This window comes from Bombus affinis, chromosome 18 (assembly GCF_024516045.1).
Source record: "Bombus affinis isolate iyBomAffi1 chromosome 18, iyBomAffi1.2, whole genome shotgun sequence".
NCBI lineage: Eukaryota > Metazoa > Arthropoda > Insecta > Hymenoptera > Apidae > Bombus > Bombus affinis.
This window is the reverse complement of record NC_066361.1, coordinates 3950688-3965755: the sequence shown is the minus strand read 5'-3', so window position 1 is coordinate 3965755 and position 15068 is coordinate 3950688. Positions and strand designations below refer to the sequence as shown.

Here is a 15068-nt window from a genome sequence, read left to right as displayed (position 1 = left end):
GCCCTTCGAATTACGTCACTGTCGCACACAAGTGGTGCTCGTGGGTTGAAAATATTTTTTATCCAATTTATTGGACGAATGGTCGATATTGGACAAATAAAAGGAGCAAGGCAGGTAGCTGAAAACGAAATTATTTTTCGGATCGGATACCCCCGATTACTGTCATCGATGCGATCTCTTATTAAAGAAGGCAATTATTCGGCTCGTTTCAATGTTAACGGGCAAACTATTATTTTCTGATGCGGCGAAATATAATCAGCCAGCCTTGTTACCGATAATTACGGATAATTCACGAGCTCTCGGTAGATGGAACCGTTGTTCCTTACGATTGAAATGAAAACTCGTCAAACGTGTGGCCAATTAGAGGACGATCCATCTACACATACTGAACGTTATTACAGTCGAAGAAAAATGCGCGTGTACACGCGTGCACTGGGTCCGATAACCTTTGGGCTGGGCATCGCTCGATCTTTCGACTCGAATGTTATCGCGGCCTGGAATTTCAGCAATGGCTGGCCTCGTCCTATCGCCCGTAATTGTAAACATAATAATTATCGTTTTACGAGCTCGCCGTAATTAACACAATTTTTATGCGTTGCGTCGTGTTATTCCACCGATTAAAGGTAATTCAGGATTACGTTATCGGACAGCTAAGTCGTTCGGTATCTCGTAATGCGCAACAATTATTGTTGCACTCGGAGGGAAAGTATTTTTTTCCTTAAGCAATCTTAATATTTTTCGTTAACCAAAATGTGCACAGTTTACGAGTAAATATGGCCGAAATTATTTATGTACTGGACCTTGAACGATTTCTTTCTTCTGTAATTGTAGGTTATGTTGGCTTTTAGAAGCCATAATTAGTAGTTTCACGAACTTAACGTATCGGAATTATCAGGTAATGAATAACGATCTTATGTTTCTGTACGTCATATCATTTAATAATTACAATTTAAATTATATAATTATGCGACCTTACACGTACGGTGCTCTAGGTTACGTAGATGTATTAAGTAGGTATTTTTAGTTAGACTATTACGTATATTACATGGAATGAAGTAACATTTGAGTTGACGCTACACGAACGTAATACTTGAGCTTAATTTAAAGTGGAGAACGCATCCTTCGCACCTGACGAGTAAATAGGCTTCCTCTTCTTCTTCTCATTCGCTTCGTTGACCACTGTTTCTTTTCATCCTCGATTTCTACGGAGTCGGCGACGCGTGTTTACCGAGCGACGCGGTCGACTTGAAGAAAGTAAAACGACGAACGTCGAAAAGACACGCGTTCCGCGTCTCCCATTCACGACGGATTCTTTTCCTTTAAAGAGCGCGAAAAACCGAACTCTGCATTCATAGGTACGGAACGTGTTGTGTACGACACGCGGCGTGAACAACAAAAAAAAAATAATAATAATAATAATAACGAAACAAATAAAATACAATATTAACACTGGATCAAGTCATTAGCAACAGGCTCACTCTCAATAGAATAATAGCAATAATGTCAATAATTTCAATAATCATTGTAATAATATTAATAATAATAATAATAATTACTATTATAATCCTCACTATCTTTTTCTTTAAATATTCCTATATAAAGTACCAGGCGATAACGAAAGATTCTGCAACATAGGAAATATGTTTCGATTCGTTCTTCGAACAACTTGTATCCTGCATCTGTGCCAGATATCACAAACAATTACGTTCCACGAAGCACGGATACATCATTTTTTGTCGCTTATCGACTGCAAAAGAACTGGAGGAATCGGCTCGTTCGTTAACGCCTCGTACGATAATAACGTCGTTCAATATTGTGTTGCCATATATTCAATAGCTATGTACAATTCAACATTATAGCCTACACTTACATCTCTCTTTCCGCCTTGTTCGCTTTCACCTTACATTTGTAATCTTTTTCTCTCTCGCGCTCTCTCTCCCTCTCACTCACTCTCTCTCTCTCTCTCTCTCTAAATATCGATAATATATACTTTTTTAGATCCCTGTATTCTTCCGAATTTGCTTCGCATAAGGTTACGCAGTTCACGACATCTTACTAAGCACGGAGCGACTGCTAGCTGTTTATCTTATTTTTTTTCCTCGTTTAATTATAGCTTTTCTTTTTTTCATGTCTTCGTATCACAAGATAAACCAATTAACGCGAGCGCGCGAACGTGCACGCACCACGGCCGCGAACACATTATCTAAATTCATTTATACACCTGCCGTTTTGTTCGATTAAGTAGAGGAATCTTTCTATTCCACTTCCTCTTCCTTTTCCTTCTCTTCCTCAAAGGACAATCGCTCGTTTTCTGTCGGTTCGTCCGTTTTGCTGTACAAACTCCGCTTCATTCGCTCGTATTGCACGCGGTGTCGCGTCGCTATGCGCAGTTGCGACCGCGCAGGCAAACGGCAAACGCATGCGCGGGCACGAATGTGTTTATCTCGCATATGTACGTGTGAACAGCTGACTTGGAAATCTCTGTTACCTCTAGACGAAAAGTTGTACATTCTTTAATTCTTGTACAATTTCCAACAATATTGTATCGTATGTATAATGCACCGAACATTTGCAACTATTATAAACAACGACGCGACGCGAGAATTCTGCGAGTGCAACGAGACTCGACTTCATACGGTTCCGTATCGAAATTGCGTTGCTCTGGTTGAATCGCACGCGTACTACGCCTAAAGTTATCGTCGTAAAAAAGAACAGTTCATATTGTAATTCGTTCTGAAACGACGATCGTTAGCTGCCATAGAAAAAACACGGACCGCGGTATTTACAGAGAGCTTGCTGTATCTTCGGCTGCTCACCGATTTCTTCTTAATATTCTATCGAAAATTCAAAATCCATGAAGTGTTATCTGATGACGAAGACATAGGAAATAAACATATATTTAAAAAACACGGCAGAAAAGAGAAAAAAAAAAAGAGGAACATGGAATATCGTGTGAAACAAGTGACTTGGTGTATTAGATGTGTACATTTAGAGTGTTGCAAATTGAAGAGGAAAGCAGTGATATTTTTCTGATCGATTTGGCTTAACGAACTGCGGTATAGCAAACGAGGCGCGATACAACAGGTTGTTCTTAACTATCGGCTGTTCTTACTCGCTATAAAGTTAACATGCGCTTTGTCGCATCGATTTGGCGACTTATTTCGTGTCGACCGAGCGGACCTTGAAAATTGTCAGCAGCCTCTATCGAAAAACGGCAGAGAATAGGCTCGAGTATTAATAGGCACCTTACGTACTATGAAGTAGAGACTTTAACGTGCACATAGAAACTGCGCGGTACGCCGATGGAGACTGCGTGGTTCGCGAATCTCCATCGACGAACGCACCCTCGCAGAGAGATAGATTTCGAGAACGAGCGAAAGAACAGAAAGAGAAGAGAGGAAGTGGAAGAAGAAACAAGAAGTTAAGTAAGTACATCAGCGCATCCTCTGTTTTTCGTTCTTTCTTTTTTTAGTTTCTCCTTCGTATTCGGAATATAGGGAACGATGTGCATAGGTTGGATAGGGGGACCAAGGGGTGGGAGGGGGGTAGTAGGAGGGTTTGGATAGATCCAGAGATGCGGAACAGTGCGCAGCCAGACAAGATAATTAATTAATTAGTCGCTCAATTAATTAATTTCTTAGACCGCTAATTTCTAAGCCTTAAAAACTACTGATGCGGTTTTATCTCACCCGCTGAGGTGGCTCCTCGTCCGCGTTCAGCATCGGTACGTTTGTAATCCAGCCGCGGCGAGAGCCCCTCGGAGCGCGTCCAGTCCATTTAATCGGGCGCACGGCGTGCTTTGCAGAAAATTTTTGGCTTCCCTTCAACTTCAAATAGTTGTATTGTGACGGAGTATCTTATGGATGGACACAGGCACACACCGACGAACCGTCGAATTCCAATCGATCGTGTAAGAAAAAGTAGCATAAAATATGGTAAGACCACGATGAATTTCAGGAAGTTTGGTTTCTTAGAGTTTAAACACGTCAGGTCGATGTTCCTCGTGATAAAAACTCTAAAACCCTTTCTCGTCTGAACGCAACGCTTGTAGTACTCGAATACCAGCAAAAAGACGACGGGAGAAGAGGACGGAAAGCCCCGGGTAGAGGAAGGAGACGGAGAGGGATAAGAATAAAAAGAATGAGAGAAGTAGAAATTCTGCTTGACGAGTGACAATCCGTCGAGGCATCGGTGGCCTGTGTCAGACCTCGTCGGGTCTCACCACGTGTCCTACTGGAAGTGAAGTGTCTCGGGCCGCCAGGTCACGCGAGACTTGCTATAGTCTTTGGTGACGGCGACCGAGCCGAGAACAGGAAAAAAGCCTTTTAGAAGTTCTGCTCGCCGTACATCCCGGGGAACCGGACAGCGTGTGCTCCGAGCTCGGCGGGCGAGAACTCGTCCTATGTGGCCAAATGAGCGAACTGGCCTGGGTGGGGCGCGAACTGGTAAGGGTGGCCATACGGCGACATGTGGTACGGAACAATGTTCATGCTCGCCATCTTATGCTCCTTTTTCCACTTCATCCGTCGATTCTGGAACCAGATCTTGATTTGACGTTCCGTCAGGCAAAGGGCATGCGCGATCTCGATGCGACGCCGCCTCGTCAGGTAGCGGTTGAAGTGGAACTCCTTCTCCAGCTCCAGCGTTTGGTACCTGGTGTACGACGTCCTCTGTCGTTTCACCTCGCCATTCGCGTTCACCGTGCCTGCCAAACAAATATATCCATCTGTTACTACATGATCCTTACATGACAACGTAAAATCTGTGTCTTTAGTTTGAGATTCTTTTATGGAAATTTGAGGATCTTCCTAAATAAGGAAGGACATTCCTAAAGAAGAAGGATCTTCCAAGCAGTTTCCAAGGTTGAGCTTCGATTATGATATCTACGATTAGTGATCATTGGGTGGAACGACCATGAGTGGCAGTCATCTGACACCACTTTCGATCAACTTAGCTTAAAATAGGTTGCATAGAATTATCAGCTAAAGGCAATCTTCTAGGCATGTTTCTATCAAATTGATCTATCGAATTGAGAATGTGTCATAACACAAGTCGAAGAGATCCGCGATCATCCAATGTATCGAAGCGTTACGCACGAACGACGCAGAAAGAAGGGACAGGGGCAAGAGGATGAAACGCGTACGACGTATAATAGCTGGGCTGAACGCGTGTAACGCTTCACGACTTGGTTAATTATTTCAACGAGTCGCGGCTAATACATGGACCGTGGCTACCGGATCGCGAACTGGTCACTTGGCAGCTGTTTTACCTATTTGCTCAGCACGCCCGAGCCATAAATAATTTTGCAACGCTGTTATTACGATACTCCGCCTATTACACCTATCCTCTGTGCGTTGCAAAAGACTCGGTAATGAATAGCTCGGGCAACGAGCATCAGGAGAAATCTCGAGGTCGCCTTTAAATACCAATAACCTGTTACTTCTGCTTTTCCAGCCACGCAATCAGCGGCTCGCGGCTAGACTCGCCGATTTACCGCTAACATTTTAATATCCCAATTACAATAACGCTCGATACTCTCATTATGAAATCGGTGAATCATGTGTCGTTGATCGTTGCTCGCGTAATCTTATCGATTCAGGAAGCCTGATCGATGGAATTTGCTGCTCAGGCGTCGCGATTCCTGTCGTTTAATATACATCTGGTCGTTAGATTTCTGTCTGATAAGGTTGATTTACAAGGTGACCGAGGAGAACTAGAACCGATGCAAGATAATAGAATTCACTTACAAGCTGCTGCAATTTCTACCTGTTCTCTTTTTATTAATCGATACAGACAGGCAGAGTCATATCGATGGTTTTGGATCAGCGAATCGAGCAGGTGCTAAGCGGATCCCCATAAACTGCAACCCCATTCCCTTCGCGATCATCGTAGATCCATGTGAATGCGGATATTAAAGAATCGGCTCATTTACAGCGATAATGAGCGGGCTATTAATAGCAGTGCGCAAGGGAGAGCTCGACTCTCTCAGGGACGGCGATGTGGCTAAGCTATTGCATGGTCACGTGCGCGAAAAGCAGGCTTTGTAAGCGGTGGGAAAGCATGTGAAACGTGCTGTTCTAAGAAAATCTTAATTTCCGTGAAACGTCGAGCCTCGAACAATCATTTCAATAATCAACCCCTTAACCTACGATTTACGTTCGAGAATTTTCAGCCGAAAACGAAAACAAGATCGCGCAGTCTTGCTTGCGTAGTACGTACTACAGGCTATGCCCGTAATACTTACGTTTGGCCCGATCATCGTACTACGGGCTATGCCCGTAATATTAAAATCAGACCCGATCGTGGTACCACTGACTATGTCCGTAATATTTACGTTTGCCCCGATTATCTACTACGGGCTATGCCCGTAATGTTTACGTCTGGCCCGATCATCGTACTACGGTCTATGCTCGTAATGTTTACCTTTTTTCCCCGATTATCCGCTACGGGCTATGCCCGTAATATTTACGTTCGGCCCGATCATCGTACTACGGGCTATGACCGGGCTTAAGAAATTCCAGGTCGATGTTCACGGTGTAAAAAGTTCGTACAGAAATGTAAATAAAAATGGGAAGATCTTTTGTTAATTAAAAATTGAAAATCCAAAGTTTTAAGCCGACCACCTCGCAAAACCTATGACTTTCATCCGGCAGAATTCACACGGAAAATAAATGCTGTCCGCGTGGAAACTCGTCGACGAGGAAATCAACTTGCTTTTGGAGATTCCAGAGGAAAGTTTCCAGTGACGCACCTCCTGTCCAGCGAAGCTTAATGACCGGACCTTTCGAGCCGCGTGTTATCACTTTCCTGCCGATGTAGCACGTCGTCGAGCTGACTTTTTAATAAATAGTAGTCCGACTGGAGAGAACCCGCATATCGTTTATCCAGCGCGCACCTAGCCGTTTTGTAACGGCCAAACGGAATTCCTTTTTCTGGCTGGGCTCATTATTATACGACAGTCGAACGCGCGAACTATAAAGCCGGCACGCGTACCGACGTCGCCGAACGGGGCACCGAGGGACACTCAGCGTGCTCCTCCCGTAGATCCTCGCTGTGGATCCTTTCCGGTGATTAATTGCCAGCCATGTCCCGCTGACGTCGATACGCCCTATGGCGCTGCGTGGAGACAATCCGCTTGGCCATCCACACGCACGAAATATCCTCACGCGAGTAGTTCGATACTGTACGATGTTAACTCCATAGTCATTGCTATGTTAGTTTGTATTATAAAATGGCAATAGTTTGAGGGAAGCAGAATTGGAATAGGACGTTGGTAAGAGTTGAATACATTCGGGTAAAATGTACGTGGAATCGATTCAAATGAAGAGGTTTTTAGTACGTGTTTGAAATTTAATTTTCAGTTTTTAATTAGAATTGAGAAACTGGAGAAACTTTCTGGAAAAAGGGCTCAGGGAATTGGATAAGTTGCTTTGGAAGTTGTTAAATATTAGCAAGTCTAAATTGATAGTTATATTTCAATCAAATTTTAAGTTATATTCAAAGTGGCAAACGTTCAAATTAAGTGGATGTGTTTTTCAGTCATTCAATGATGCTTCAAAATTATTAAGAGAAATATTCTTCCAATGGTTGCTATATAAATTTTACAAAAATTCAAATATTCAATTAGAAAATAAATTATTTGTCTCTTTCCCAATTAGTCAGAATAATGGGAATGTATGGAGAATAAACGCGAAGAAAAAATAAATAAATAAATAAATATGAATAATAATATATGTGATAAATATAAATACGCGAGATGGAAGTAAGAAGAAGCAACAGCCAGAAGACGGGGGCGGAGATTATTGATGGTGACGATGCACGGGAGATTTGGAAATTAAATGCGGGGGTGGAGTTGGACCGATCGGATGGTAGCGTTGAAAGCGATTGCAAATTGAAAGTAGTTGATTCGACGCTGAAGATTCGAAAGCCGATAATCACCGCATTCAGAATCTGTTACAAGCATAGTGATTAGTTGTTATTTTTGGTGTAGCAATCTACTTGCAAATCAGTCTATATGTCATAAAATCGTTGAATATATGTTAGCATCTATTGTTCAATGTTATTTCAAAAAATATTCTTATCCAATCTCTAACATTAAGGCGAATGAATAACAACAAAAGAATTCTCTACCTGATGTATCTTAAAGAAATAACCTTGAACAAGTAAAATTCCGCGCTCTCTAATCCCTAATCTAACAATGCTGCTAAATGCTATTCAGTGAATACGAACTTTCCCTTCACGTCCTTGTACCACATTGTCTCTGTTAAACAACGAAACGAACGCGACATATCATCCACTACGTCCTTTAACTCTGTCGCGTTCTCTGAATAATTTCACACCCAATCGCATCTTCTTACTTGTTACAAATTTCTAAATGCACGAAAAGATCACTGTTGATATTCATGATCTTCCATCCTTTAATCGTGCGTTGGTGTTTCTAAAAATATTACAAATTTCTTAGTTTATCGAAACGCGTGTTTATCGCGAGATTTGTAGAATACAATAAGATCAGATATCGCACGCAACGAACAATATAGGACAATGTAAACAGTCGGTAACGTCTATAAAAATGTCGGTAAAAAAGCGCGATTGAAAAGCAACGAGAAAAAAAGAACGTGGTTGTGTCGATCGAATAATAAAATCACGGTTCATCGCGTGCGGCATAAACGCGTATCAAACTATTAGCCAGAGAACAAGCTGTGCCTAGGCTCTGTCATCGAGAAGGACACCGGTCGGATGCTTTTTCTAAATCCTCCGCCACCGATGATTAATGACTCGTCCGCGCGTTTCGTCCACGTCGCATCGGGCCAATGCTGTGAAAGAATGCCACGACCAAGGATTTGCAACAACAGAGCCCTCTCGCAACACTCTGACGCGAGCGTGCACACGCGTACGAGCCCGAAAGAGAGAGAGAGAAGAGAGAGAGAGAGAGAGAGAGTAAGGACCGCCTTTTGAATAATCCGTGAATGCGTCCGCGGATTCGTATTCGGCCACGGGTTCGTTCAACCGGCGGAACAAAGAGGGCTGGATAATGATCCATTATCAGTCGGTGATAAAGATACGGCGGCGAACTGGCGCGATCCACCGTGACTGGAATACACGGGGCTAAAACTTTCTTTCTTTTCCCGCACGACGCGATGATTAATCGCTAGCCGCGTCTTGTCAACGTCGATGCACCGGCCTGTGTGACGGAAGAATGCGGGTCCCGGTGAAAGTCGAGCCTCGTTTCGTTTGTTTCGGACTCGCGATCGACCGTCCTTCCTTCCTTTTGGAACACGCAAAACTGTTGTAATATTGTCTGCCGGACAGTAATCTATTTTTTTCAATCCTTTTAGTGCTCTTTCACTCGCTTTGAACAAGAAAATTTGGTTAGAACGATTGAACGCACTCTTCTGTTTTATGTGCAAATTTGAATTACCCGATTGGCAATGTACAAGTTATTCTTATAATTCCAGTGTATGAATGATAGAGGAATTTCTTAATTTCTATACAGATATAAAGATGATTTTATTGTTATTAAATAGGTTTTGGCGTTCGATATTTAATGTACAGCCATATGAACATACCGGATACGTCGTTAGAAGTCGTACCAACTTTGCATGTAGGAACTAGTGATCATACTAACCTAATATTTTCCTCAATATTTATGCGATAAATTTTTAATTTCTATTTATTCTTTGAAACTTCCTCCCATTCGCTGTATATATTGAGATATGTATAATTTTATGTGCTAGACAAGGTTAGCTGCGTAGTAGTGATACTTGTGTGTGAATATCAGTGTATGGAAGTTGTGTGTGCGTGGCGTCTTGAAAACAAAGAAATGTAAACTGTTCAGTCAGTTAACAGTCTGGTATGGAAGAAGGTGAGACGCGTGCAAGTGTATCGATGAATATCTTTGAAATCGTTTATCAAATAAGTATATAACTATTGTAATATAAATTCTAAGTGTAAATTTAGTGTTCCTATACCATTATTTCAGTAATTAAAATCCAAAATTCCCAACAGTATAGATCAGCTTTTATCGCTCTTTGATTTACCTCAGACAAGGAGATTTGAATTGAACAATCGAATGTTTTTGACAGATGTTTCATTTACGTAGAATTTAAAACGTTTATAGTACAGCAATCTTCCATTCCAATTGAAATTCTATATACGAATTGTGTAAAACGTGCATTTACTATTCGAAATCTTGCTCCATTTGTCATATATAGCTGACTGTCGGCCCGCGAGAGACACTTGGTCCACACGAACGTAAACACGTAAATCATTTTATTCCACGACAAGCAAGACAAAGAAGGCGAACGAAAAAACACGAGACTAGCTTTTTCTCGTAACATTATCTCGAACACCGAAAATAACCGTCGAAATTAAGCTGCTTGCTGGATCACACGACGATAATTGAACGGGTGTGGGCGTAAGACACGACATCTCCGATCGGGTTTCCCTAGCGAAAGAATAAATCTGTTCGCTGGGCGGACGAAGAATCGCGATCAGTTCAACGAACGGAAAGGCGGCAAGCAATTAACGACACGCGTGCCTGTTGTTTTTCTTTTCCTTCTTGGTGAGCAAGGTATCACGGTAATTAGAGAAAAACTGGCTGGCGCGAATCGCCGTGGAACAACGTTTTATTAAGCGTTTGTTACGAGAGCGTGTTACTATTAATGGAGGCCAGATCGGATCTCTCGAACGCGAATGAATCGGCGAAAAAATCTCCGCTAACTACTGGCAATCAATCTTTCTCTGCAATTGCTTTCGCTCTGAATAGTGCATTAAGCGTTTTACTTCTTTGCATTCGCGCTGTATTATTAAAATTCTCTTTCTTTCTTTCTTCCTTTTCCCTTCTTCCTTTCTTTCTTTCTTCCGAACGAAAGTGTGTTTCTGGTCAGATCCTATGTGTTAAATATTTGAGGTGTAAGTGTTAGTTAGTAGTTGTTGAGATAAGTTCTGCTGCTGGTGTAGATGTCACTGCTGGGGTACTGCTGTTTTTCTTCTCATTTTTGTATCCTAACGTTCGTAACCTAAGGCGCTTACCAATGCGCTGTTGTCGTTCGACGCTAGTTGGTGTCGAATGCCGCTACATATTAATTAACGGTTTTTTCAGTTTTGTTGAAATTCAAATGTAAAGTATCATATGCATCTTTTTCCCTTTCTCAATAAAATGAAGGATAGGGGCTTGTACAACTTTAATTATGTTTGTATCGTTCCTATCGTTACTCATCGAGCATCTAATGACAAAATATACGGACCGTCAACGATGTGTGTCTTAACACTCGCAGCAGCTGCAAGCGTTCGCTTTTGTGTTACGCTAGATGCTCGGCATAAACAAAAGAAAAGGGGAGGAAGCCGGCGATGAAACGTGGTCGTGCGTGAAGAGGATCGTAATTCTCACCAATTTGCTATGGGCGTTGGTAATTATAGGAATTGCAGATGTTAGCATAATACCACATTGATAGCAAATATCAAGAGTTACAAACGAACATATTTTTACGTTTCTTTCTCAAATTCCAAATTTCTTAGATTCTTCAATTAAGAGGAAGAATATATATGAAACTAAAATACAATTAAAGACGTTATTCACAATGGTCCAGCAAAGACTACATCATTGCTAGTTAGATGAAATTAACTAAACTGATGACTCTTATTTCTACAAATACAAATAGAAAATGGAACCTGGAGAATTATTAGAACTCAAAGTGCTACATTTTAGACGCCTTATTACAATATGTTCGCGCGTCGTGTGCATTTTGCAGCTCAAAATTTCCCATAATCCTAACAACAGCACGCAAATATATCAATGAATCAAAGTTGATTGAAACTTCTTGGGAGAAACACACAAGAAGACACACAAATATATCAATGAATCAAACTTGATTGAAACTTCTTGGAAGATAAAAAAATACCACCGTGCCAGCCTACCAAACTGTCTGCAAACTCTGAAAGATTTACTCTCTGGAAAAGCAAGAAGCAGCGTCTAGCCTAATAATAATTCCCGAAGAAAATCGGGAGTTTGCTCCATCGAGCGTCACCGAGGGAGTCTCACTGCGTAAAAATGTTTGACGTGGCCATAGGGGAGAAGAGAGCGAAATAACGACAGGGTCAACGAGTCGCATAGCTGTCGGTGCTGTTAAGACACCAAGGCAACCGGTGTGGTGTAGAATGAAAGACTGCGCGCTAAGCGCAGGCTCGTGTCGTGTCAGGCATCTCGGTGTCACCTCGTGTCGTCTAGCGTTTTCGTGGCTCGCTCTTAATAGAACCGGCCTCGCGGCGCGTGTATTCGCACTGAGCCGAGCCTGTGTACCGAACGTGTCACCGGCTGCCAGCATCGGGACTGTTCCTGACCGGACTGACTGACAGATCGGCTGGTTCAGCCTGACTAACGCGTGACCGGGATAACCCCGTTCTCCTTCGGTTCTGCTGTCCTTTCTGTGTCTCTCGTGACAGCGTGATCGGGGGTGGCATCGCCAGTTCCACGTATAAACAAGATCTTCCATAGATGATTTTTAGAGTGCAGTATCAGGGGCTGGACTGGTTTAAGGCTATAGTGGATGACACTATCGATTAAGGGAGTCATTAAGTAACCCTTAACCCTTTGCACTGACTCGACATCAGTTTTTATCTCAGCAGCTCCTTTGTCGAGTTCCAGGTTTTTTTGTGAAATTTTGGAAATTGTTTCAAGATATATCATACACTTAAAAATTAGAAAATACAACAATAGTGTGAATGGTATTTAAGTGAATTTGTTACTTCCTTTATTTATTTAAATTGTCTTATTTTTTAATTAAAGTAAATTTCAAATAAGACACTTAAAAGCGTTGGGAGCTGTTGCTGAGGAAATTGAAATAGAATTTCTAGTACAGAGGGTTAAGGAACAAAAATTTTGTCGCCATAATAAACAATATCGTCGATAGAAAGAAATTTACATAATATTGGAAACATATTGCAAAATTAAAAATATACTAACATCTCGCAGATTTCAAATATAAAATTTACACCAACAGGGTAATTATCGACACGATCAAACTGAACTGTAAACGATTAAACAATTAACCGATTAAATAATAAAATTATACAGGTGCGATGGATTAATGAGGGTTGAAAAGGATGAAAAAGTTAGCAGTGCTAAGGTGAATAAAAAGATCATTTAGAAAACATAACCTTCAAAATTTTATAATCATATTTTTATAAAAAGAAATGCAAACCAAAATTCACCGTGAACCACCTACTGCCATCAGTACCACGTCCATCGTTGCGAAAAGCCAAGCAACGTCGTTTGATCAAACGTACGGACATCCAGCGTGATTCAGATATCCGCATAAAGGAAGGCGGGATTATCTCGGTGGACGTGCAATTAATCGCGTTGGCCGCGGCAGCACTATCGGTGAGGAGGCGAGCAACTGGTGAGCCGCACAAGTAGAATTGCTCGATTAAGCGAGCCGAACAGCATCAGAATCTGAAACGGCCGCGTGTCGCATTCCAACAACCGTCGCGAGCTGTACGCGCAAGCATGATAGAGCTTCTCTGGTCGACAGCGGACTCGACGAATGTATATTTAGAATACTCACCACCGTTAACCCTCGCCGCCACATGCATCTAAACGATTATCTGATAGGAATAGCGAGTAGCGGCGGTTTATCGTTCGTTTCGATCTGGCCGATCGATCGTGGAATTCCAAGGAAAGCAAAAAAACCATCGACGTTTCGCGACCTAATGATAACGAGCAGCTCAGTTTACCCGATGCTTGGAAACTGTAAAAAAAGTTTATGGGTCGAGTGAGTGGAGACTTTGCTTTGTTGTTAGTCGAGCCTCGATGTTTCGTTGACCGATCTCTCCTGTCTTTCGTGAAATTTACAATTTTTATCAATATTTATCTGCATTATAATATTCACATGTACAGCTCATGAGAATATTCGGAATACGAGAAAACACGTTCTGAAATTTTTATATTTTATTCTTTTTTTTTATTTGGAAGAATTTTACAATCATTTCTCATTGAGAATTATAAGTAAATTATTATGGCGTGGTACTATGTCGTGTTTAATGAGTTTTTGAATTGAATCTAATGCTTAAATCTAAAGGGCAATGTCTTTTTAGCCTGCGGCTCTGATCCGTCGCGATTTTTACATTTGAAATTGTATTATTGGGTTGGCAACTAAGTGACTGCGGGTTTTGTCACTAGGTGATATCGACAAAATCCGCAATCACTTAGTTGTCAACCTAAAAGAAGAGCGAGACATACAATCGAACAGCGAGCGATGATTACGATGATTACCAGCACACACTATCTCTGTACTTGTATTTAAAGTGATTTTAATAAAACGTTTTGCGTATTTTTGTTTAATTGACCTCTGGATGTTATGTTTAAAATTATTAACCTTTTGAGTGCTCGCAATAGTGCAACCCAATAGTACGATTATTTCTCCCACGCCATCTTTATCTGTCTCGTTACAATTATCCGTTTTTAGAACGATAGGGAAAAACAATTACGAAAACGAGTTACAAGAGCAAATAGAAATAGTTGTCGGTTCGAATACTATAGCGTGTATCGAAAATCGTGAGCGATTTCTCGTACGAATGTCGAAAATGTATTGTATTAGGTTGGTAACTAAGTGATTGCGGATTTTGTCATTACCAACTAATGACAAAACCCGCAATCACTTAGTTGCCAACCTAAAAGCACGGTTATTTCTCCCACGTTCTCTTTATCTGTCTCGTTACAATTATGCGTTTTTAGAACAATAGGAAAAGACAAGTATGAATACGAGTTACAATGGAAGTTGTCGATTCGAAAACTACAGTGTGTATCGAAAATCGCGGGCGATTTCTCGTGAAAATCTAAAATATATTGTATTGCGTTGGCAACTAAATGGTTGCAGATTTTACCAATGCTACCTAATGACAACATCCGCAGTCACTTAGTTGCCAACCCAATAGCACTGTAATGAGACCTGGCTATCTTTAGTAAAGTTTGGTATAATTCTGGAAACTTATGTAGAAGTTACAACAGTTGAACAAGATAATGAAAATACTTTTTATATGTTTCATGTGTTATACGTACATGTATATGATAA

At 41.3% G+C, this 15068-nt stretch overlaps 1 protein-coding gene and 1 long non-coding RNA gene across 2 annotated transcripts in view; one reads left to right on the top strand and one right to left on the bottom strand.

The window, feature by feature from the left end:
- The window catches only part of LOC126926692 (uncharacterized), a 222543-nt gene that overhangs the window by 87679 nt on the left and 119796 nt on the right, over window positions 1–15068 (top strand). The window lies entirely within an intron of this gene.
- The window catches only part of LOC126926623 (homeotic protein Sex combs reduced), a 46469-nt gene continuing 32312 nt past the window's right edge, over window positions 912–15068 (bottom strand). The window contains exon 2 of the mRNA XM_050743031.1: window positions 912–4705. Within this exon, the coding sequence (XP_050598988.1) occupies window positions 4401–4705 (305 nt within the window). The 3' untranslated portion in view covers window positions 912–4400. The remainder of the gene's footprint in view (window positions 4706–15068) is intronic.